This window comes from Coregonus clupeaformis, chromosome 36 (genome assembly GCF_020615455.1).
Source record: "Coregonus clupeaformis isolate EN_2021a chromosome 36, ASM2061545v1, whole genome shotgun sequence".
NCBI classification, from domain to species: domain Eukaryota; kingdom Metazoa; phylum Chordata; class Actinopteri; order Salmoniformes; family Salmonidae; genus Coregonus; species Coregonus clupeaformis.
In genome coordinates this window covers 2,250,541-2,276,903 of record NC_059227.1, presented here as the reverse complement: position 1 = coordinate 2,276,903, position 26,363 = coordinate 2,250,541, and the positions used below count along the sequence as shown (strand labels likewise).

Genomic DNA, 26,363 nt, shown 5'->3' with positions numbered 1-26,363 from the left:
AACGTGGTACCTTCAGGCGTTTGGAAATTGCTCCCAAGGATGAACCACACTTGTAGAGGTCTACATCTTTTTTTCTGAGGTCTTGGCTGATTTCTTTTCATTTTCCCATGATGTCAAGCAAAGAGGCACTGAGTTTGAAGGTAGGCCTTGAAATACATCCACAGGTACACCTCCAATTATATAATAATAATATAATATGCCATTTAGCAGACGCTTTTATCCAAAGCGACTTACAGTCATGCGTGCATACATTTTTTTTTATGTATGGGTGGTCCCAAATGATGTCAATTAGCCTATCAGAAGCTTCTAAAGCCATGACATCATTTTCTGGAGTTTTCCAAGCTGTTTAAAGGCACAGTCAACTTAGTGTATGTAAACATCTGACCCACTGGAATTGTGATACAGTGAATTATAAGTGAAATAATCTGTCTGTAAACAATTGTTGGAAAAATTACTTGTGTAATGCACAAAGTAGATGTCCTAACCGACTTGCCAAAACTATAGTTTGTTAACAAGACATTTGTAGAGTGTTTGAAAAACTAGTTTTAATGACTCCAACCTAAGTGTATGTAAACTTCCGACTTCAACTGTATATACTGTATTCTATACTATTCTACTGTATCTTGGTCTTTGCCGCTCTGATATTGCTCATCCATATATTTATTTATATATTCTTAATTCCATTGCTTTACTTAGATTTGTGTGTATTGGGTATATGTTGTGAAATTGTTAGATATTACTTGTTAGATATTACTGCACTGTCGGAGCTAGAAACACAAGCATTTCGCTACACCCACAGTAACATCTCCTAAACACGTGTATGTGACCAATAAATGTGATTTGATTTGAATGCTTGGTAAGACATTTGTGGAGTGGTTGAAAAACGAGTTTTAATGACTCCAACCTAGGTGTATGTAAACTTCTGACTTCAACTGTATATGCGTTTCTATGTACAGTATAATATACAGTATGTGTTTGTTTTAGTGAGAGGTTCTAGTTTGTTAAACGTTGAGACCTGGTTGTGTTTGTAGACGTGGGGCTCTACTCTCTGGAAGACCCTGGGTAGCTCCTCTCCTGTGTTGTTGTCTATGACGTGGAGCAGACAGGAGGAGACTGGGGAGTAGACCTTAGCCACCAGCAGCATGTCTTTAGGCACCACGAACACCTCTCTGGAACACACACACAGTACTCACAATGAAGCTTTACTATCACATACAAAACACTAACAATGGAGGATCATGGAGAGTGTTAGCAAAACATTTTACATTCATGTATGACATGATTCAGTGCTTTATCCGTGTGTTGTGTGTGTATGTGTGTGTGTTTTCTACCTGAAGACCAGTAGCCAGGAGTTGGCCAGTTCAGGCAGAGGGACAGAGTAGTCAGTGTATGTGATTCTGGTCCACTCATCCTCCTGACAGGGGTACAGTTCAGCTGTCCTCTCATCGTTACTGAAGATGTACCTAGACAATAGAGATACAACAACCATGACTATCAGGAAAAAGAGATGCTGCATATGGGGGTCCACTCCAATACTGCATGAACAAAGGACGAGATCAGGGGCCGGATGTATGAAGCATCTCAGAATAGGAGTGCTGATCTAGGATCAGGTCCCCCCCCTGTCCATCTTATCTTATTCAGTGTAATCTAAAAAGTGAAACTGATCCTAAATCACCAGTCCTACTCTGAGACACTTGATACATGCTGCCCTAAAACTCCTGAGAGGGCTGAGAGTTACTGTATGACACTGTAACCTCACTTTGTCAACTTCACTCAAAGAGTTTGGAGTTGACAAAGATAGGGTTTATCTGTGTTTGGTGAGACGAGCACACAGGAGGCTATGAGTGAGTAAGAGTTACAAGGTGCGGACACGGACACACATCATGTTAGAAGTGGAGGATGATTATTGATTTGTACCAGGGTGACCCAGTGCCTTCAGACTGTACATTCCCTATCTGGATCCTGTCACTGGGCTCAACAGACTGGGAAAAAAATCACAGAGAGAGGGACACACAGAGAATGAGGGGTTAAACAGAATGAGGCAGATACATTTGGCCAGAATTCCCTCAGATATGACACTGAACTAACAGGCATAATCAATGTGTGAAACAGGTCATGTGCGTAATCAGTTCCTTATGAGCTCTCTAGAAGAATACAGTTACATTTATTAGTTACAATCATGTATTACCATTGTTATATTTCTTCATCACACCAACCTGGTCATTTTATTTAAGCGCGGTATACTATGGGGAGCTTCTCTTTGGGTTACAAAGCTAAGGAGTGTGAAAACACTTCACAGCTCGGACTCAGTCCTGGGGGCTTCCATTGATCAGTGAGATCTGACTTACACACAAACAAACACACGCACGGACACACATGCGCACGCACGTGCGCGCACACACACACATGCGCGCGTGCACGGACACACACACACACACACACACACACACACACAAACACCCCTCACCCAGTGGATCATTCAGAAGACTCAGCGAACCAATTGGAGCAGAGAGAGGATAAACAGCAGATGGTACCACCAGGAGACGATAGAACACAATGTGGAAAACTGCTCCCCTCCCCTCTACCATGAGGCTGAGCCACGGCTATAGGACTCACTGAGGAGGACAGGGACAGACTCTGGGCATGCATGGAAAGAGGCTAAATGAATTGCTTCCATGGCACACAATGCACCTAGCTGGCACAGTGTCACAACAGTGTGCCAAGCCATATTGTTGTACGTACCCAACAATGGATGGCGCTTTGGTAACGGAAAACTGTAAATTATACGGTCATTTTGGGTGTTTTACTGGAGGATCTGACTCTGTAAATTATGGTGCATTGTGGGAAAATGTTACGGGCGGGGAAATAATTGCTGTATTTTGAATGGTACTGTAATTACACGCAACAGAATACATTTACATTTTTTGTCATTTAGCAGACGCTCTTATCCAGAGCGACTTACAGGAGCAATTAGGGTTAAGTGCCTTGCTCAAGGGCACACCGACAGATACAGTACCGTACCGTATCTTTGGAGCGCCAAAAACCTTTTGACCACTAGTGGGTGCATGGTATTGTTGTTTCTGGCTCATTAACATATTTTGAGGCGTGACTTGTAAGAGGCTATATTTGTTGCACCTGTGAGTGAGAATGCTGCACCAATTTAACTATCTGGTTCTAGTGCCCCATGTCATTTTGGCAGGCAGGTCTTTCAAGATTGACGTCAAAATTGGACGTCTATCCATGTCCCGAAGACAACGGGAAATGCTTTCAAAACCGGCCACTACGGGCAACAGTGAGCGCTATTACCATCAAGCAGGCTTGGGTAAGGGATCAGAATCCCTGCGTGTTCCACAGTGATTTTTTGGGGGGAGTTTTAACCTCATCCCAAACCTTAATGCTTACCTTAACCATTTGGAATGAGTGCCTAAACATAATGTTTTAACCCTATCCCAAACCTTAACCCTTACCTTAACGAGATACTTCGAGATTTTGGCAATGAGGCCCTTTATCTACTTCCCCAGAGTCAGATGAACTTGTGGATACCATTTTTATGTCTCTGCGTGTAGTTTGAAGAAAGTTGCTAACTAGCGCTAGCGCAATTGCTAACCAGCGTTAGTGCAATGACTTCAAGTCTATGAGTAACGTTAATGACTGCAAGTCTATGGGTATCTGCTAGCATGATAGCAGATACCCATAGACTTGCAATCATTGCATTGACGCTAGTTAGCATTGGCTCGCGAAACTACCTCTAACTTCCTTCAAACTGGACACAGAGACATAAAAATAGTATCCACGAGTTCATCTGACTCTGGGGAAGTAGATAAAGATAAAGGGGTCCCCTGTAGCTCATTTGGTAGAGCATGGCGCTTGCAACGCCAGGGTTGTGTGTTCGTTTCCCACGGGGGGCCAGTATGAAGATGTATGCACTCACTAACTGTAAGTCGCTCTGGATAAGAGTGTCTGCTAAATGATTCAAATGTAAAAATGTAATGAAGGGCCTCATTGACAAAATCCCTTTATTCGGGAAACTTAACCCGTAACTTAGAAAATTGACATTTGAGAAATGGAACGATATAGAGCAGCAGGAGCAACAGAAACACTTCAAAATTTGACGTTTGGAGCAACTTCAAAATTTGACGTTTGGAGCAACTTCGAAATTTGACGTTTGGACCAACTTCAAACTTTGACGTTTGGACCAACTTCAAACTTTGACGTTTGGAGAAAGTGGATGGACGTCTAATTCTGCAGTGAGACCGTGAGTCTGTTTTGCCCTGTAGTTGCTGTCAGTTGGATGCCTTTGTTAAGGCCTCTAGAAGTGCAAGTGATTTAAAACACCAAATATTCATTAATACACTGTAATGTGTAAACACCTAGCAGCCAACTTGCTTGAACCAATCCCTTGTAATTACAGTAAAATACTGTGAAATACAAACTCCTCCCCTCAATGAATTTAATGCATTTATCCATTCATTCATTAATTCATTCCGATTACGGCAGCATACTTTCTTACAGTATAATACAGTCAATTTTACGTTATTGTACTGTATGTCATTACGCAGTACTTGCTTCGATACCGTATTTATATTACAGAAGGTGTACCGTAATATGAAATACAGAATTTGTCTTGCCACCAAGCTGCCTGTAAGCTACTGTCAAATTCACAGTGAGCCCTTTACAGTGTAGGGAAGAAAACACAAGTATGCAGTGTGTTGGCTAAATGAGATGTGTCATGTTTGCGTGTGCTGTGTGAGATTGGGTTTTTGTGTTGTGTGCTCTGCTGTGAATGTGTGTGATGTTGAGCTAGCTGATTAATAATTTACCTCAATAAAGACACTGCATGTTTCTCTGCATCCGATTCCACACTAGCCCACATCTCCTGAAGTGTCTTTGAGGCACTGAGATTCTCCTTTGTGCCTAGATAATACATATACACACACACCACACACACTCAGTTAAGTAGTAGCAGACATACATAAAAGATGAAAGACATTCACCTTGAAGCCAAAGACATGAACACATTGTTATAAAACTTGACTTAGTTGAAGGTAAAAAGATGAGGGAGAGTGCCAGATGCATTTTTGTATTAAAATTGTGACGGAAGTGAAAAAACACTTCAAATTCACTCATCTCCAACCCTGTTACACTAGCCCTGTACTGGAGAAATTCATAAAAGATGTAATACTTCATACTGTATCTCCTGCCACTGAGGGGTAGGGGTGTGTGTGTGTGTGTGTGTGTCTCCGTGCAAGCCTGTGTGACAGAGTCGAGGGACGTCTCAATGACAGGCGTTTCTCATCTTCTCCAAATCAACAGAGCCATTATGGGGCTGGGCTCTGGTTTGGGAGATGAAAAAGTAATCTTGTAGAGAGACGGCTGTTTGTGACAGACAGGGCATCTGAGGTAGTTAATGCTAAAAACGGACAGAGTGGCCTCTAATGAGCCTGAGACATCAGTTGTTGATGTCAGACGAAAAAATGAGGGGCCAATTCATTATTTTTCAAATGTGTTCCTAAAGTGCTTTGAGGCATGCAGTGGGTTTAAAATGTAAGGCTTGGTAATACACAGACTGGAATCGTCATCGTTTTAAATATAGTATCTAGGTATTGGGGGGGAGGGGGGGCTCTATACCAAAACAAATGAGTTTCTTGAACAACCAGTGTGTAGTACCAGTGATGGAATCTGTGTGTGTTGTCCTAATGACAAGTCAAGGAGTGTAGTGTATCAGGGAGAGGGGAGTTTGGTGAGTACTGGAATCCGATGTCTCATGTCTCTGCTCCTGGCATCACTATTGTGTTCTGACAGGCTGGACAGGACAGAGTAACCCTCAAGCCCTGGCAATAAATAGAGTCTGTTCATGTCGCTCACCTAAAAAACGCCCTCCCTCCTTCTATCCCTTTCTCTCTCCCTCTCTCTAGCTCTCCATCCTCCTCTATCCCCCCTCGCTACACTTTCCCTCAACTCGTAAACATGTCACAACAGAGCTGTTTGGATGTTCGACGGGGTGCAGGTGGGTGGGTCGATGTGTGTGTGTGTATGAATGTATGTGTGTGTTGTCCCCCCCCCACCACCACCACACCTGTCAGGGTGTATTAGTGAGAGTGGCAGACTCATAATAAGTCGCTATCTCAGCCCAGAGTCCCAAAGATAGGGCACAGGGCTAACTCTCGGCAGAGAGAGAGAGAGAGAGAGAGAGAATAATAAGATGGCATCGATGGAGAAGGTCGACATCTTATGTACTCCAACCCGACTTTGCTATTTATTTTTTATTTTTTAGTGTTTATCCATAATTTCTTTGTACAGAAAGCTCACACCTATGACCGCCGAGTACTTTTCAATTACGAATTGACAGCTACTAACTTCAACCTCGATTTCAGCTCCTACTTCAACTCAGCTTTTCCCTTGTTTACACCGGACCCTACTCCATTGTTCGGGCTACCGAAGCGCTGCAAGCAAAGACGAGGGAGGAGTGCTGGAGTATTTGTTAGACTGGCACTCCCCTCCATTTTACTGACAAATGTCCAGTCACTTGAGAACAAGATGGATGAGCTCTGTTCGAGAGATTCCTACCAACGGGATGTGAAAAGCTAATAAGTAATATTCTATGCTTTTCAGAAACTTGGCTGACAGGCGATATGGACATAATACTCAAGGGTTTCTCCATGCTTCGTCGCGACCGGAAAGCGGACTCGGGTAAAACCAAAAGGGGGAGGTGTGCCTCTTTGTGAACAACATCTGGTGCGCTGCTTCCAGTGTGAAGGAACTCTCAAGCTTTTGCTCACCTGAACTAGAATACCTCATGGTAAATTGCATACCTTTTTATCTACCAATAGAGTTTATCTGTAATCATCACTGCTGCCTACATCCTACCACAAAACGAGAATGGAACCAAGCAGGCACTCAACGAGTGGTACCGGGCCATAAACAAACAAGAAAACGCTCACCCAGAGGAAGCGTTTCTAGTGGGCGGAGACTTTAATGCCTGAAATGTGGTTTATCCCACCTTTACCAACACGTCTCCTGTGCCACAAGAGGCTCTGGACCACTTTTACTCTTAGAACAGAAATGAAGGCCTCCCATCGCCCTCCCTTCGGCAAATCATATCTTGACTCCATCCTCCTGCTTCCTGTTTACAAGCAAAAACTCAAACAGGACGTACCAGAGACGCGCTCAGTATGGAAGTGGTCTGATGAAGCAGACGCTAAGCTACAAGACTGCTGCTTCGCTAGCACAGACCAGAGTATGTTCAGGGATTTATCCGATAACATTGAGGAGTTTACCACATCAGTCATGGGTTTCATCAATAAGTGCATCGATGATGTCGTCCCCACAGTGACTGTACGTATGTACCCTAACCAAAAGCCATGGATTACAGCTTTCAATGAACGGGACAAGGACATGGATGATTACAAGAAAGCCTGCTATGACCCCGACGAGCCATCAAACATGAAAAAGGTCAATATCGGACTAATATTGAATCCTACTACACCGGTTCCGATGCTCGTCCGATGTGGTAGGGTTTGCAGACTATTACAAAATCTCCCAGATGAGCTGAATGCCTTCTATGCTCGCTTCGAGGCAAACAACACTGAACCAGACATGAGATCCCCTGCTGTCCCGGACGACTGTGTGATCTCGCTCTCCATGGCCGATGTGAGTAAGACTTTTAAATAGGTTAACACTCGCAAGGTCGCTGGGCCAGACGGAATACCAGGGCGCATTCTCAGAGTATGCGCAGACCAGCTGTCAAGTGTCTTCACAGAATTTCCAACATCTCCTTGTCCCAGTCTGTAATCCAAACATGTTTCAAGCAGACCACCATTGTCCCTGTTCCTAAGAACCAACCTAAACGACTATCGTCCCGTAGCACTCACATTTGTAACCAAGCAATGCTTTGAAAGGCTGGTCACATCAACACCATCATCACAGACACCCTGGACCCACTCCAATTTTCATACCGCCTCAACAGATCCACAGATGACGCAATCTCTATTGCACTCCACACTGCTCTCTCCCACCTGGAGGAATACCTATGTGAGAATGCTGTGCACTGACTACAGCTCAGCATTCAACAACATAGTCCCCTCCAAGCTCAACACCAAGCTCGGGACACTCGGACTGAACACCTCCCCTGCAACTGGATCCTGGACTTTCTGATGGCCGCCCCCAGGTGGTAAGGGCAGGTAACAACACATCTGCCATGCTGACCCTCAACACCGGGGCCCCTCAGGGGTGTGTGCTTAGTCCCCTCCTGTACTCCCTGTTCACCCAAGACTGTGTGGCCATGCATCACTCTAACACCATCATCCAGCTATAGTAAATAATTTATCTAATTGTGCTCTGATTGTACCTTGTAAAATTGTCCCTGAGGCCATTGGAAAATTGAATTGAATAACATTGAGAAGTTTGATTGTGAGTGTGAGGCCGTATTAACTCATTATTACCTGGTTTAGTAGCATTGCGGATGAGGACATTATTAACCCATTATTACCTGGTTTAGTAGCGTTGAGGATGAGGACAGTATTAACCCATTATTAGTTGGTTTAGTAGCGTTGAGGATGAGGACAGTATTAACCCATTATTACCTGGTTTAGTAGCGTTGAGGATGAGGACAGTATTAACCCATTATTACCTGGTTTAGTAGCATTGAGGATGAGGACAGTATTAACCCATTATCTGGTTTAGTAGCATTGAGGATGAGGACAGTCTTAACCCATTATTACCTGGTTTAGTAGCATTGAGGATCTCGCGGACTAGATGTCCCTTAAAGCCGGCCTGGAGGATCCTGACTGCCTGGATTTCCTGCTCTGTGGGCTTCCTGCTGCCCCAACCCTCTGGTGCCTCACAATCTGTACAACACACAATGATACACACAATGCTTACACATACACTCACATTCTTGGAGAAAAATAAATACACACACACACCTGTACCTGTATCTGTGGGGGATGGTCCCCTTGTCTCGTTTGTGCAGAGCGAGGGGTCGTTGGTGAGGGCCTGGACAGCAAACAGCTCCTCTGCTGACAGCTTCCTGTCCAGAGCAACGCAGATCATGTGATACACTGCTTCATTAAACACCTGCACAGACAGGAGTCGGGGAGGTCAGTGCGTGCACCGAGAGAGTGTGAGTGTGAGTGTGAGTGTGAGTGTGTGTGTGTGTGTGTGTGTGTGTGTGCAGGGCCGGCTTACCGACCGGGCACGCAGGGCACGTGCCCTGGGGTCCCCGACCTCCAGGGGGCCCCCAACCAAAAAGGAGGTTGTGGGCCCCCCAAATAGCATATGAAGTTTCAAGTTATATTAGTACGGGATACACACGGTATACACCTTCCAACAAAATGCTTACTTGCAGGTTCCTTCTCAACAATGCAACAACAATAAGAAATTATCAAATATAAGAATACGAACATAAAGTAAATGGCTACATTTATTGTGTGTGTGTGTGTGTGTGTGTGTGTGTGTGTGTGTGTGTGGATGTCTTTGTGGATGTCTGTGTGGGTGAGTGCATGTGTGCTAAGGTGCGGAAAATCAGAGCAGGTGGTCAGTCCAGTTCAAGAGTTCAGCAGTCTGATGACTTGTAGATAGAAACAGTCTCTGAGCCTGTTGGTGTCAGACCTCATGCTCCGATATCGTCTGCCCGACCGTAACGGAGTGAAAAGCTCATGGCTGAGGTGTGTGGGGTCCTTGATGATGCTGCAGGCACCGTTTCGAGTAGATGTCCTGGATGGGTGGGAGCACAGTCCCAGTGATGTACTGGGCCATCTTCACCACCCGCTGGAGGGCTTTGCGGTCGTGGACGGAGCAATTCCCGTACCAGGCCGTGATGCAACTGGTCAGGATGCTCTCGATGGTGTAGCGGTAGTATTTGGAGAGGAACTGGGGGTGGCATGCCACATTTTTTCAGCCGTCTTAGGAAGTATAGACACTGCTGTGCCCTCTTGACAAGAGTGGTGGTGTTGTTGGTCCATGACAAATCCTTGGTGATGTGGACGCCGAGGAGCTTAAAACCTGTGACTCTTTCTACTGCAGTCCCGTTGATGCGGATCGGAGCATGTTAACTCCTCTGCTTCCTGAAGTCAACAATCAATATTTTGCTGACGTTGAGGGAGAGGTTGTTGTCCTGGCACCACAATGCCAGTTCACTTACCTCCTCCCTATAGGCTGACTTGTCGTTTTTGGTTATCAGGCCTACAACCCTGGTGTCGTCAGGAAAGCAATGTCAAAATGTGTTGAATAGCAGGAAATTCGCTTTAAAATTGCATTATTTTCTCTCAGCCTCATAGCATAATGGAAGAATAGCATGAGAGGAGCTATAAAACAGAACATGTTTCTCTGCGCCTCATGTAGAAAAGGCAGGAAGTTAGCTGTTTTCCTAAAAAAAAACTCGGAGGTAGGTGCCCCGGGACCCCAAATGTGGTAGTCCAGCCCTGAGTGTGTGTGTTTGTGTGTGTGTGTGTGTGTCCAGTGTTAGTGTCAGTGTGCGTGTGTATGTGTATGTGTGTGTGTCCTACCCTCTGGTGGTCTCGCAGCCCTCCGACGGTGCTGAGCTGAGCTGGACAGTGGGCGTCCCCCAGAGCCCCGGAGGCTGCTGGGAGCTCCAGCTCGTCTGAGAAGGAGCTGACCACTCTGCCCAGGAGCCTCAGAATAGACAGAGCTTGCTCACAAAAACGCACACTCTCCTGGAGGTGGGGAGGAGAGGGAGGAAGGAAGGGAAAGGAGGGGGTGGGGGTAAGGACACATGAGGTGAAAGTGGAGACTCAAAGACAAACAGAGAAAATGCTCCTCGGTTCTGTCCATTCCTTCTGCTTATTTACCGCATCCCATGGAGAAGAGTTATCAAACACACTTCTTGTGCAAATACTGCCTCACTAGTCATTTTTCAACTGCCTGAGTCTGCATGTGGCATGAATAAGTCAACATGTTCACACAGTCTTGGCTCTATAAGAGAAAGTCCCTGTAGCCTGAGCAGCCACAGTACACTGCCTGCCTGCTTGAGCATCTAACCTCTCCTCCCTCCCCTCCTCTCCCCTCCTCTCCCCTCCTCTCCTCTCCTCTCCTCTTCTCCCCTCCCCTCCCCTCCCCTCCCCTCCGGCTTTTGGTGTATCGTGACCAGCATCAGCTTTCCGTGACGGACAGAGGGAGAAACAAGAGAGAGAGAAGGGGAGAGAGAGAGAGCAAGAGAGAGGAGGGGAGAGAGAGAAAGACTAGAGCAGAGAGAGATCTCTGACCCACTGTAGGCCTGAGTGCAGAGTGGATATCATCCTTAACATCAGACGCGCATCCGAGAGGAAGAGGAGAGGTAAGAAGAGGAGGATGAGGAGGTATCCCCATGCCTGAGTGGGCGTATAAACAGAAGGTGAGGAGAAACCAAGTGGCTATTATGGTATGGCTGTCTGCTGGCGTTTCCATGGTGACGGTGGTGTCCTCTAACTTACCTTGTCGAGGTGAGGCATGACGGTCTCCTCGTCTCCGAAGACGAAGGGTGCCATGCTGTACAGGTGGACGTGGTAGCCCAGAGGCGCCCTCGTGTGGATGCACAGGACATGACGCCTAGGGCAGGGGAGGAGAATGAGAGAGTAGAGAATGGAGGGATAGAGAAGCGGTGAGTGAGAGGAAAGAGAGCGGGATCAGATTAGCCCTAACATTCTGTGAAAGCAACCCCCCATCACCAGATAACAAACCATGAAACTTTGAATTGATAAAAACCCAATGATAGCGCTAGCCTGCTTAGAGCTGCTGCACCAAGAGCTAGTCAACTTTACAGGGTCATTTCCATATACAGCAGGTTAATAATGCCTTCCCCTCAGCCCCAATTACAAAGCCATGTCTCCGTCTTGCAGTAATGTCTTCCTGGCTGCCTGGGTCAAGTGTGGTCCACTCATAGAGTAGTCGGGCTAATGCACCGTTGGCCCACAGCAGCTCACAGCCCTGATGGAACACTGCCAGCCTGACAGAGTGGAGCTGGACTCCTCCATCCCATTAGCTTAGCATAATACAGCCATCACAGCCAAACGTGATCGATGACAATAGACCTGATTGGTGTTGGGCTTAAGAGAATAGGATCATGGATAGAGGGACAAGGAGAGGGGAGTGGTAGCGAGATAAAACGAAGCGAGGGAAATATAAAAGAGGGAGAGATACTGTAGATTGATAGTGTGTGTGTGAGAGAGATCAAGGGAACGATCGAGAGATAGAAAAGGATTGAATAGACAGAGAGAGAGTGCAAACGAGAGAGAGAGAGAGATACCCCAGAGTGAGAGGTTGAGATTGAGTTCATTATAATTTGGCGGAATCAGCATCCCCTCCCCCACACTTCAATCACGTAGTAGTGCTCAGGGACGCATGGTGCGCTAAGTGTTACGTTTACACCACGGCACAGTGGTAATTGTACCTCCGCCTGACCCCAGAAACTAGGCCCCCTGCTTCTAGGCCAACCAGAAGCCATTAATAGAGACTAGGGCAAGTTATTTTCTCAGAGCATCAGATCTAACTGTATAAGATATATCGACGGTATGAGGTTTCAGCTTTAGCTTTGGAAATCAGCAGTTAAGTTAATAGTGTAAAGGTTATGTTGGGTTATTTTAATCAGTAATACCTTATAAAATACTGGTCTCATGAGAGCACAAGTTCAACCTGCAAACATCAGGAGGGTGTGGTGAGGCTTTTATGCACCCTGATGATGGCCAAATTTGGAACATGGGCACCATGTTACTGCTTCAGAGTGTCATGAAATGTCTGGTGCCAACAACAGTTTGTATATGTATGGCTGGTGGTGAGGGTGGTCAGGCCAGGTTGGGCAAGGTCTTACCCAGGGGGGAGGACCAGCAGGGCAGCCTTGCAGGCAGTGGTCTTGATGTGGAGTACAGGTAGCTGACACAGCAGACTCTTCCAGGAGTAGGGCTCTGCTATGAGAACTCCAGACCTGCACACAGGACTCTCCTTCTCTACAGGAAGACAGAAGAGAGATAAACAGATGGCCGTACACAAAAGCACAGTGCTGTTGATGGGTTATAATGGTACGCTACATGACAAAAAGTATGTGGACACCTGCTCGTCGAACATGGTCCCCCCTTTGCTGCTATAACAGGCTTTCCACTAGATGCTGGAACATTGCTATGGGGACTTTCTTCCATTCAGCCACCAGAGCATTAGTGAGGTAGGCCTGGCTCGCAGTCGGCCGTCTAATTAATCCCAAAAGTGTTCGATGGGGTTAAGGTCAGGGCTCTGTGCAGGCCAGTCAAGTTCTTCCACACCGATCTCGAAAAGCCATTTCTTTATGGATCTCGCTTTGTGCACAGGGGCATTGTCATTCTGAAACAGGAAAGGGCCCCAAACTGTTGCCACAAAGTTAGAAGCAAAACATCGTCTAGAATGTCATTGTATGCTGTAGCGTTAAGATTTCCCTTCACTGGAACGACGGGCCTAGCCCGAACCATGAAAAACAGCCCCAGACCATTATTCCTTCTCCACCGAATTTTACAGTTGGCAATATGCAATCGGGCAGGTAGCGTTCTCCTTGCATCCGCCAAACCCAGATTTGTCCGTCGGACTACCAGAGGGTGAAGCGTGATTCATCACTCAAGAGAACGCGTTTCCACTGCTCCAGAGTCCAATGGTGGCGAGCTTTACACCACTCCATCCGACGTTTGGCATTGCACATGGTGATCTTAGGCTTGTGTGTGGCTGCTCGGCCATGGAAACCCATTTCATGATCTCCCAACGAACAGTTATTGTGCTGATGTTGCTTCCAGAGGCAGTTTGGAACATGGTAGTGAGTGTTGCAACCGAGGACAGACGATTTTTAAGCGCTACGCGCTTCAGCACTCGGCGGTCCCGTTCTATGAGCTTGTGTGGCCTACCACTTCGCGGTTGAGCCGTTGTTGCTCCTAGACGTTTCCACTTCACAATAACAGCACTTACAGTTGACTGGGACATCTGTAGCAGGGCAGAAATTAGACGAACTGACTTGTTGGAAAGGTGGCATCCTATGACGGTGCCACGTTGAAAGTCACTAAGCTCTTCAGTAAGGCCATTTTTACTGCCAATGTTTGTCTATGGAGATTGCATGGCTGTGTGCTCGATTGTATACACCTGTCAGCAACGGGTGTGGCTGAAATAACCGAATCCACTAATTTGAAGGGGTGTCCACATACTTTTGATATGGAGACGTGTGTGATGTGCGTGTGTTTGTGATTGAGTGAGCATGGATGGGTATGAGTGCTGTGTTAATTGTATTATGAAACATGTGTACACCATGTGCATGTTTGAGTGCAATATAATCATGTGTCTGTGGTATGCGCATGGGTGTGTGCATGTGTGCACGTCCAAGTGTGTGTGTGTGTACACTGCATACCTGTGTGTGTGCGCATGAGCATATGTGAGTGAGAGGGTGTGTGTGTGTGTGTGTGTCCATGCATGTCGGTGTGTGTTTTTGTATGTTAGGCCCTTACTCTCATCGGCTGTCTCTCCCCAGTGTACCAAAGCAGAGAAGCTGATGAGGATGTGGGAAGGCTGCAGGCTGTCCACAAACAGGTAGTGAGAGCCCTTCTCATCTGGAGACTGGAGAAGCACACAGACAGACAGCACCAAGCTACACTCATCAGTATGGAGGGGAGGAGAAGGAAAAGAGGGGGGAGAGAGAGGGAGAGAGAGAGAGAGAGAAAGAAAGAGAGGAAGAGGGGAAGCATGCAAGGCAGCAACATAAGGAATGAGAAGGGAGATGGGAGTATGGAAGGACAGAGAGCCACAGAGAAAAAGACAGATAAAGAGCTCCTTCTCAATGCCACATGCATGCACACACAGGCCCCCAGAGAGGGTGGCTGCAGTCCTAACACTGTGGGCTGATTACAATCTCAGGTGCAGTGCAGTGTGCTGGACAGTAAAGCCCATCAGTAGAGAAGGTGTACCTGTGGAAACACAACAGCAGAGGGCGCTGTGAGGCGTGGCTGGGCGACAGGGAAGGCAGATTGGGAAGATGGCAGTGTGTCAAGGCATGCATGTATACTGGAAGGGGAGAGTTAGCTCCGTACCATTTAAAGAAGCTTTGAGTTTGACAAACACAGTACAAATGCAAATGATAGAGGTAGCTATAAGATATTACTGGATACAGGCTGCAGCATTTTGCCCCCTGTATTTATTGTACTAGGATGATAGGTGACGCTGCAGACACAGTGAAGTTTAGGTGCACGGATGGTTATTGTGCCTGAATAGAATGGATGTTACAGTAAGGTGTAGTTGTTCAGGTGTAGCTGTACAGGTGTAGTTGTTCAGGTGTAGTTGTTCAGGTGTAGTTGTTCAGGTGTAGCTGTACAGGTGTTGTTGTTCAGGTGTACCTGTACAGGTGTAGTTGTTCAGGTGTAGCTGTACAGGTGTTGTTGTTCAGGTGTACCTGTACAGGTGTAGTTGTTCAGGTGTAGCTGTACAGGTGTAGTTGTTCAGGTGTAGCTGTACAGGTGTAGTTGTTCAGGTGTAGTTGTTGTACAGGTGTAGTTGTTCAGGTGTAGTTGTACAGGTGTAGTTGTTCAGGTGTAGTTGTACAGGTGTAGCTGTTCAGGTGTAGTTGTACAGGTGTAGTTGTTCAGGTGTAGCTGTACAGGTGTAGTTGTTCAGGTGTAGCTGTACAGGTGTAGTTGTTCAGGTGTAGCTGTTCAGGTGTAGCTGTACAGGTGTAGTTGTTCAGGTGTAGCTGTACAGGTGTAGTTGTTCAGGTGTAGTTGTACAGGTGTAGTTGTTCAGGTGTAGTTGTACAGGTGTAGTTGTTCAGGTGTAGCTGTACAGGTGTAGCTGTACAGGTGTAGCTGTACAGGTGTAGTTGTTCAGGTGTAGTTGTACAGGTGTAGCTGTAGCTGTACAGGTGTAGTTGTTCAGGTGTAGTTGTACAGGTGTAGTTGTTCAGGTGTAGTTGTACAGGTGTAGCTGTACAGGTGTAGTTGTTCAGGTGTAGCTGTACAGGTGTAGCTGTACAGGTGTAGCTGTACAGGTGTAGTTGTTCAGGTGTAGTTGTACAGGTGTAGCTGTAGCTGTACAGGTGTAGTTGTTCAGGTGTAGTTGTACAGGTGTAGTTGTACAGGTGTAGTTGTTCAGGTGTAGTTGTACAGGTGTAGCTGTACAGGTGTAGTTGTTCAGGTGTAGCTGTTCAGGTGTAGCTGTACAGGTGTAGCTGTACAGGTTTGTATTGTACCTGAATATGAGCAGCAGCAGAGGAACCTGGGTGGCGTACAGGTGTAGCAGCAGAGTGGGTGGAGCCCACAGGGCAGTTGAGAGCCATGGATGACACTTTGGATGAGATGGTGCTCTGATGATGACAAAACCAGGGATGTCATTCCATCTATCAACACTATCATACAGTTTTCACTCCATGTATTGTATGGATGACCAAGATCTGTTTAAAATGCCCTTAAAACTCTCTTATCAATAAAGGTTTGTTTGTTTGAGCTTGATAATTATTTTTGCATTGGGTGTGTCTCAATCAACTGAGCCCGCAGATGTCAGCCATTAGCCTGTGTGATGGCTGGGAGCTGCGGTAGAGTGTTTTTTGTGAGACGAGGGAGGATCTTCCGAGCGCTTTCGCTCAAGACAAACGTCTGTAAACTTTGAATGGTTTGAGCTACAAACTATTATGATCCCATTCTGAAAAGCTTAGACTCTCACGAATATGTACGTGTTATCTGTTTTACGATGTTCAGAAGCAGCAAGGGACCCAAGGACGCCACCGTCCCAACTCCCTACAAAATTACTGTGCAGTAAAATATAATACACAATTATAGACTTATTCTGTCAAATCATACTTCTTTCTGATTTATCTTTTTTGCCATGTATTTGTGTGTTATTTAATCTTTTTCTATGGGATTATAGCTGTTAGGGCAAATTCAATGTTTCATCAAATAATGTTTACATATATTTTTTATACCTACAGGGGTCCTAAAATAAAAATCTATTTTATTAATATCCTAAAACAATTCCATATGTTAGGTTAGTAGATATCCTTGAAAAAAGGCTTAGACCCTACTTAGAAATACATTTACCTTGAAATGGGACTTCTGGAAATGGTTTGGATATGTGTTTGGCTTGTGGAAAACCACAAGTGTCCTGAAAAATCAAAGCAGTATTTTGCATCAACCCCCTGGACTGTAAGAAAGAGAGTAGTGCTCTTCAGAGCCATATAAATACAGTACTACATAGATATAAGCCAGTGGGTCTTACTGGAAGCACTTGGAGAAGTCATCCAGGTCTACCCAGGACTCCTGTAACATAGGCTTCTCAGAAACAATCATATCCTGAGACTTCAGCAGCGCCGGGCTGGGCTCCTTAGCCTGTTTGGCCCGCTCTGGGGCAGGGGCTGACTCCCACACCTCCTGATCTGTAGAGAGGACATGTCACAAACTGACTATCACTGAAATGTTAGAGATCATCTCAAACTGACACAGATCATGATGAGAAAGCTTTGTGTAAGCTATAGAATTGATTTGTTAGCCGCTTTTGATCTATATTATTGTGAGCTATAAAGTATATGAGAGTTATTAACTATACAGTAGATCAAACATAATAAATCCCTATAGCAAAATTTGAAGCCTTTACAAATTAAACCCCAAAACTAAGGAAATGAATAAGTATCAGCTGAATAGATAGGATATTGACTTTTTTATGACCCATTTTATGGCTTTGAGATAATGTGTTGCTATTAAATATAAATAGCAGTGTTTTTCTAGTGACTCATAAGGAACTTGGTCTGTGCTGATCTACAGTAGGCTATGTGGCATCTGGGGCCCATACATTAGCATATATTCAGGAGACTCAGCTCAACACTGCTCACTCCCACATAATGCTTCCATCTAAACACACATATCACTGATCATACATCAGTGAAGTTCCACTCAAAGAGAAGATGATGATGCTTGTGGAGCTACACTGTTCTTAACTGACTTGCCTAGTTAAATAAAGGTAAAATAAAAAAAATAAACACTACCGTTCAAAAGTTTGGGGTCACTTAGAAATGTCCTTGTTTTCCATGAAAACATATATGAAATTTGTTTGAATAGGAAATATAGCAAAATGAATAGGAAATGTAGTCATTGACAAGGTTAGAAATAATGATTTTTAATTGAAATAATAATTGTGTCCTTCAAACTTTGCTTTTGTCAAAGAATCCTCCATTTGCAGCAATTACAGCCTTGCAGACCTTTGGCATTCTAGTTGTCAATTTGTTGAGGTAATCTGAAGAGATTTCACCCCATGCTTCCTGAAGCACCTCAAGTTGGATTGGCTTGATGGGCACTTCTTACGTACCATACGATCAAGCTGCTCCCAGAACAGCTCAATTGGGTTGAGATCCGGTGACTGTGCTGGCCACTCCATTATAGACAGAATACCAGCTGACTGCTTCTTTCCTAAATAGTTCTTGCATAGTTTGGAGCTGTGCTTTGGGTCATTGTCCTGTTGTAGGAGGGAATTGGCTCCAATCAAGCGCAGTCCACAGGGTATGGCATGACGTTGCAAAATGGAGTGATAGCCTTCCTTCTTCAAGATCCATTTTACCTTGTACAAATCTCCCACTTTACCACCACCAAAGCACCCCCAGACCATCACATTGCCTCCACCATGCTTGACAGATGGCACTCCACCAGCAACTTTTCATTTGGTCTGCGTCTCACAAATGTTCTTCTTTGTGATCCGAACACCTCAAACTTCGATTAATCTGTCCATTACACTTTTTTCCAATCTTCCTCTGTCCAGTGTCTGTGTTCTTTTGTCCATGCTAATTTTTTATTTTTATTAGCCAATCTGAGATATGGCTTTTTCTTTGCAACTCTGCCTAGAAGGTCAGCAGCCCGGAGTAGCCTCTTCACTGTTAACGTTGAGACTGGTGTTTTGCGGGTACTATTTAATGAAGCTGCCAGTTGAGGACCTGTGAGGCGCCTGTTTCTCAAACTAGACACTCTAATGTATTTGTCCTCTTGCTCAGTTGTGCACCGGGGCCTCCCACTCCTCTTTCTATTCTGGTTAGAGCCAGTTTGCGCTGTTCTGTGAAGGGAGTAGTACACAGCGTTGTACGAGATCTTCAGTTTCTTGGCAATTTCTCGCATGGAATAGCCTTCGTTTCTCAGAACAAGAATAGACTGATGAGTTTCAGAAGAAAGTTATTTGTTTCTGGACATTTTGAGCCTGTAATCGAACCCACAATTGCTGATGCTCCAGATACTCAACTAGTCTCAAGAAGGCCAGTTTTATTGCTTCTTTAATCAACACAACAGTTTTCAACTGTGCTAACATAATTGCAAAAAGGGTTTTCTAATGATCAATTAGCCTTTTAAAATGATAAACTTGGATTAGCAAACACAACGTGCCATTGGAACACAGGACCGATGGTTGCTGACAATGGGCCTCTGTACGCCTATGTAGATATTCAATTAAAAACCAGCCGTTTCCAGCTACAATAGCCATTTACAACATTAACAATGTCTACACTGTATTTCTGATCAATTTGATGTTATTTTAATGGACAATATTTTTAAAAAAAATTCGAAAACAATGACATTTCTAAGTGATCCCAAACTTTTGAACGGTAGTGTATATAGGGCTATAGGCAAAGCGCCGTGCTGAGCAATGGTCATCCTGTTCCTCCAATGTCAGGTGTTACTAAGCAACAAAAAGAGAGGAAGAGGGAGGCCGGATAATTGGACGGTTGTCATAAGGCATCATTCCAGATGCATCTTCAAAGAGTCTCAGTCAAGGAACCAAAGGAGGGAAGGAAGGAGGAGAGGAAGGGGGGAAGAGGAAGGAGAAAAAGACACACGACTCCTAAACACATCTGTACATTACACTAATAGTGACATCCAGTAGCTTTACAAACCACCATCAAATCAATGGATGCACTTCTTAAAGTACCATTAATGAAATCTAGGTTGGTTTTCACAATATCTTCTTGTCACTTTCAGTGATAGTAAAGAATCAGACTGATCAGTGTGTAGCGCTGTGGTATGATGTAGTGTATGTACTGTGTGGTGGTTGGGTGGAATTGAGATGGTCTTTACCATTGGTGGTATTGTCGTCCTTCTTCTTGTCCTCTGCTATAACCTAAAGGGATAGATTGATGGGGGGAGAAGGAGGGGAGAGAAAACCAGTTACAAACATTGGGGGAGAGTAAGAGACAAGGAGAGAGAGAGAGAGAGAGAGAGTGAGAGTTGAGCAGCAGAGGGTCTATACAGTAGATGCCTGCGATCCTCCTATCCCAACTGAACTGCAGACAGAGCAAGAGAGAGAGAGAGTGAGAGACAGAGCAGAGAGCTATCTGGCGCGGGAACACCAGGCAGACATGCCTTAATGTGACAAGGCAAGGGGACTCCTTCCTCCCCAGCTAAATGAACACTGCATGTGGACTGTAATCGTGTTACTTAGCTTGTTAACAGATGTAGAGGGCAGGCATTGTGTTGTGTACCAGAGCATGTTTCTCAGTTCCAGGGATTATGAAACTGTTCCAGGGATTATGAAAACACTTACATGTCATGTTCCTCTCAACAAGCTAATTAAGACATAGAGAGGCTGAATCTGAAATGGCACCCTATTCACTACATAGTAGTACATACCGATAGGGCTCTGGTCAAAAGTAGTGCTATATTCATTTAAAGATATGTTTGTTATTGCCTTCGATTGAATAAGAACGTATCATGATGTAAATAAATATCCTTAGTTTGGAGACTTTTTGGGGGTGGAACTGCAATTTGCACCACTTCTGTAGAAGTGTTTATACACATATTTCTATTGAGAGGTGCCTGTCCCAAACCCTGACTCATAAACTTTTTTTTTTACACAATGAGTTCAATAGAACATTGTGAGTTGTTTTGTTATTACATTGAAAGATACTGTTCTAATTAGTAGTTTTAATGGCATTGAGGAGCACACCACATCAGTCAATGGCTTCATCAATAAGTGCATCGATGACGTCGTCCCCACAGTGACCGTAAGTACATACCCCAACCAGAAGCAATGGATTACAGGCAACATCTGCACTGAGCTAAAGGGTAGAGCTGCCGATATTAAGGAGCCGGATTCTAACCTGGACGCTTATAAGAAATCTCGCTATGCCCTCCGACAAACCATCAAACAGGCAAAGCGTCAATACAGGACTAAGATTTAATAGTATTACACCGGCTCTGACGATAGTCGGATGTGGCAGGACTTGCAAACTATTACAGACTACAAAGGGAAACACAGCCGCGAGCTGCCCAGTGACACGAGCCTACCAGACGAGAAAAATCACTTCTATGCTCTCTTCGAGGCAAGCAACACTGAAGCATGCATGAGAGCATCAGCTGTTCCGGACGACTGTGTGATCAAGCTCACCATAGCCGATATGAGTAAAACCTTTAAACAGGTCAACATCCGGACGCAGGGACAGACAGATTACCAGGACATGTACTCCGAGCATGCGGTGACCAACTGGCAAGTGTCTTCACTGACATTTTCAACCTGTCCCTGACTGAGTCTGTAATATCAACATGTTTCAAGCAGACCACTATAGTCCCTGTGCACAATAACACTAAGGTAACCTGCCTAAAAGACTACAGACCTGTAGCACTCAAGTCTGTAGCCATGAAGTGCTTTGAAAAGCTGGTCATGGCTCACATCAACACCATTATCCCTTAGGACCCTGAGACTAAACACCTCCCTCTGCAACTGGATCCTGGACTTCCTGACGGGCCGCCACCCTGGTGGTAAGGGTAGGTAACAACACATCTGCCACGCTGATCCTCAACACGGGGGCCCCTCAGGGGTGCGCGCTCAGTCCCCTCCTGTACTCGCTGTTCACCCATGACTGCATGGCCAGGCACGACTCCAACACCATCATTAAGTTTGCCGACGACACAACAGTGGTAGGCCTGATCACCGACAACAATGAGACAGCCTATAGGGAGGAGGTCAGAGACCTGGCCGTGTGGTGCCAGGATAACAACCTCTCCCACAACGTGATCCAAGACAAAGGAGATGATTGTGGACAACAGGAAAAGAAGGACCAAGCACGACCCCATTCTCATCGACGGGACTGTAGAGGAGCAGGTTGAGAGCTTCAAGTTCCTTGGTGTCTACATCACCAACAAACTATCATGGTCCAAACACACCAAGACAGTCGTGAAGAGGGCACGACAAAGCCTATTCCCTCTAAGGAGACTGAAAAGATTTGGCATGGGTCCCCAGATCCTCAAAAAGTTATACAGCTGCACCATCGAGAGCATCCTGACTGGTTGCATCACTGACTGGTATGGCAACTGCTCGGCCTCCGACCGCAAGGCACTATAGAGGGTAGTGCGTACGGCCCAGTACATCACTGGGGCCAAGTATTCTGCCATCCAGGACCTCTATACCAGGCAGTGTCAGAGGAAGGCCCTAAAAATTGTCAAAGACTCCAGCCACCCTAGTCATAGACTGTTCTCTCTGCTACCGGACGGCAAGCGGTACCGGAGCGCCAAGTCTAGTTCTAAAAGGCTTCTTAAAAGCTTCTACCCCCAAGCCATAAGACTCCTGAACAGCTAATCAAATGGCTACCCGGACTATTTGCGCTGTCCCCCCACCCCCTCTTTTATGCTGACGCTACTCTAAATGTATGATCTATGCATAGTCACTTTAACTATACCACATGTACATATCACCTCAATTACCTTGACTAACCGGTGCCCCCGCACATTGACTCTGTACCGGCACCCCTTGTATATAGCCTCGCTACTGTTATTTTTACTGTTATTTTACTGCTTTTATTTTTTACTTATCTATTGTTTACTTAAAACTGCATTGTTGGTTAAGGGCTTGTAAGTAAGCATGTCACTGTAAGGTCACCTGTCGTATTCGGCGCATGTCACAAATACAATTTGATTTGATTTGATCATCTAACCACATCATATGATATAGCAGTCTTGTGCCGACTGCACAGTCAATAACGTGATATGCAACCATTGGTTGACGCATGCAACATCTAAACAGGGGAACGCGACCATGATGTGGTTAGCTGATACGTAAAATACCTATCCAGATGTTGTAAGATCTGGCAGGCGTCAGCTACGTCTAAGCAGAGGAACGTGCCCATTGAGATGAGAGTAATGCAAGTCAGTCAAACAGAGTGTTTGCGCATGTGCCCGGGTGCACTTCACACCGCTACAATGTGGTAGCTATTGGACCAAAACAGCTGAGACGTTTAACCTCACGCTTCAAAGCTCATGGTTATTGAGGAAATTCACCCACTAATACTGTTTATTTGGTGCATCTACAGTGCATTTGGAAAGTATTCAGAACCCTTTACTTTTTCCACATTTTGTAATTTTATTCTAAAATTGATTAAATCATTTTTTGCCCCCTCATCCACCCCAATAATGACAAAGCAAAAACAGGTTTTTACAAATTCTTGCAAATTTTTTATTTCTAAACAGAAATATCACATTTACATATTAGTAAAAAAGGATTCAGACCCATTAATTTGTACTTTGTTGAAGCACCATTGGCAGCGATTACAGCATCGAGTATGACGCTACAAGCTTGGCACACCTGTATTTGGGGAGTTTCTCCCATTCTTCTCTGCAGATCCTCTCAAGCTCTGTCAGGGTGGATGGGGAGCGTTGCAGCACAACTATTTTCAGGTCTCTCCAGAGATGTTAGATCGGGTTCAAGTCCGGGCTCTGGCTGGGTCACTCAAGGACATTCAGAGACTTTTCCCGAAGCCACTCCTGCGTTGTCTTTGCTGTGTGCTTTGGGTTGTTGTCAAGTTGGAAGGTGAACATCCGCCCTAGTTCGAGGTCCTGAGCGTCTGGAGCAGGTTTTCATCAAGGATCTCTCTGTACTTTGCTCCGTTCATCTTTCCCTCGATCCTGAGTAGTATCCCAGTCCCTTCCGCTGAAAAACATTCCACAGCATGATGATTCAGGCCAAAGAGTTCAATCTTGGATTAATCATACCAGAGAATCTTGTTTCTCATGGTCTGAGAGTCTTTAGGTGCCTTTTGGCAAACTCCAAGCGGGCTGTCATGTGCCTTTTACTGAGGAGTGGCTTCCGTCTGGTCACTCTACCATAAAGGCCTGATTGGTGGAGTGCTGCGGAGATGGTTTTCCTTCTGGAAGGTTCTCCAATCTCCACAGAGGAACTCTGGAGCTCTGTCAGAGTGACCATCGGGTTCTTGGTCACCACCCTGACCAAGACCCTTCTCCCCCGATTGCTCAGTTTGGCTGGGCAGCCAGCACTAGGAAGAGTCTTAGTGGTTCCAAACTTCTTCCATGTAAGAATGATGTAGGCTGCTGTGTTCTTATGACCTTCAATGCTGCAGAAATGTTTTGGTACCCTTCCCCAGATCTGTGCCTTGACACAATCCTGTCTCGGAGCTCTTCGGACAATTCCTTCGACCTCATGGCTTGGTTTTTGCTCTGACATGCACTGTCAACTGTGGGACCTTATATACAGTTGAAGTCAGAAGTTTACATACACTTAGGTTGGAGTCATTAAAACTCGTTTTTCAAACACTCCACAAATTTCTTGTTAACAAACTATAGTTTTGGCAAGTCGGTTAGGACATCTACTTTGTGCATGACACAAGTCATTTTTCCAACAATTGTTTACAGACAGATTATTTAACTTGTAATTCACTGTATCACAATTCCAGTGGCTCAGAAGTTTACATACATTAAGTTGACTATGCCTTTAAACAGCTTGGAAAATTCCAGAAAATGATGTCATGGCTTTAGAAGCTTTTGATAGGCTAATTGACATAATTTTAATCAATTGGAGGTGTACCTATGGATGTATTTCAAGGCCTACCTTCAAACTCAGTGCCTCTTAGCTTGACATCATGGGAAAATCAAAAGAAATCAGCCAAGACCTCAGAAAGAAAATTGTAGACCTCTACAAGTCTGGTTCATCCTTGGGAGCAATTTCCAAACACCTGAAGGTACCACGTTCATCTGTACAAACAATAGTACGCAAGTATAAACACCATGGGACCACACAGCCGTCATACCGCTCAGGAAGGAGACGCGTTCTGTCTCCTAGAGATGAACGTACTAAATTAATCCCAGAACAACAGCAAAGGACCTTGTGAAGATGCTGGAGGAAACAGGTATAAAAGTATCTATATCCACAGTAAAACGGGTCCTATATCGACATAACCTGAAAGGCCACTCATCAAGGAAGAAGCCACTGCTCCAAAACCACCATAAAAAAGCCAGACTACTGTCACGATCGTCATAATGATTGGACCAAGGCGCAGCGTGATATGCGTACATCTTTTTAATAGTGTACTGGCAACACGATACAAAATACAAAACAACAAAATGAACCGTGAAGTCCTCGGTTAACAACACAAACCAACACGGAACAAGATCCCACAAAACACAAGTGCACCACAGGCTGCCTAAGTATGGTTCCCAATCAGAGACAACAAGCAACAGCTGATTCTCGTTGCCTCTGATTGAGAACCACCCCGGCCAACCTAGAAAACACATGAACTAGAAACTGAACATAGAACACAAAACATAGACCCTACACACCCTGGCTCAACATATAAGAGTCCCCAGAGTCAGGGTGTGACAACTACGGATTGCAACTGCACATGGGGACAAAGATGTCCTCTGGTCTGATAAAACAAAAATAGAACTGTTTGGCCATAATGACCATCGTTATGTTTGGAGGAAAAAGGGGGTTGCTTGCAAGCTGAAGAACACCATCCCAACCGTAAAGCACGCGGGTGGCAGCATCATGCTGTGGGGATGCTTTGCTGCAGGAGGGACTGGTGCACTTCACAAAATAGATGGCATCACGAGAAAGGAAAATTATGTGGATATATTGAAGCAACATCTCAAGACATCAGTCAGGAAGTTAAAGCTTGGTCGCAAATGGGTCTTCCAAATGGACAATGACCCCAAGCATACTTCCAAAGTTGTGGCAAAATGGCTTAAGGACAACAAAGTCAAGGTATTGGAGTGGCTTTCACACAGCCCTGACCTCAATCCTATAGAAAATGTGTGGGCAGAACTGAAAAATAATGTGCGAGCAAGAAGGCCTACAAACCTGACTCAGTTACACCAGCTCTGTCAGGAGGAATGGGCCAGAATTCACCCAACTTATTGTGGGAAGCTTGTGGAAGGCTACCCGAAACGTTTCACCCAAGTTAAACAATTTAAAGGCAATGCTACTAAATACGTGTATGTAAACTTCTGACCCACTGGGAATGTGATGAAATAAATAAAAGCTGAAATAAATCATTCTCTCTACTATTACTCTGACATTTCACATTCTTAAAATAAAGTGGTGATCCTAACTGACCTAAGACAGGGAATTTTTACTAGGATTAAATGTCAGGAATTGTGAAAAACTGAGTTTAAATGTATTTGGCTAAGGTG

General features: G+C 45.1%; 1 protein-coding gene across 1 annotated transcript in view; it reads right to left on the bottom strand.

Moving 5' to 3' along the window:
• The window catches only part of adgb (androglobin), a 94,391-nt gene that overhangs the window by 25,809 nt on the left and 42,219 nt on the right, over positions 1 to 26,363 (bottom strand). Inside the window, exons 14-26 of the mRNA XM_041865892.1 lie at positions 20,025 to 20,067; positions 17,197 to 17,353; positions 17,019 to 17,082; positions 16,175 to 16,288; positions 14,445 to 14,553; positions 12,803 to 12,938; positions 11,430 to 11,544; positions 10,506 to 10,673; positions 8,931 to 9,075; positions 8,721 to 8,846; positions 4,821 to 4,914; positions 1,332 to 1,463; positions 1,016 to 1,169 (exon numbers count right to left, since the gene is read on the bottom strand). Coding sequence (XP_041721826.1) covers positions 1,016 to 1,169; positions 1,332 to 1,463; positions 4,821 to 4,914; positions 8,721 to 8,846; positions 8,931 to 9,075; positions 10,506 to 10,673; positions 11,430 to 11,544; positions 12,803 to 12,938; positions 14,445 to 14,553; positions 16,175 to 16,288; positions 17,019 to 17,082; positions 17,197 to 17,353; positions 20,025 to 20,067 — 1,557 coding nt within the window. The remainder of the gene's footprint in view (positions 1 to 1,015; positions 1,170 to 1,331; positions 1,464 to 4,820; positions 4,915 to 8,720; positions 8,847 to 8,930; positions 9,076 to 10,505; positions 10,674 to 11,429; positions 11,545 to 12,802; positions 12,939 to 14,444; positions 14,554 to 16,174; positions 16,289 to 17,018; positions 17,083 to 17,196; positions 17,354 to 20,024; positions 20,068 to 26,363) is intronic.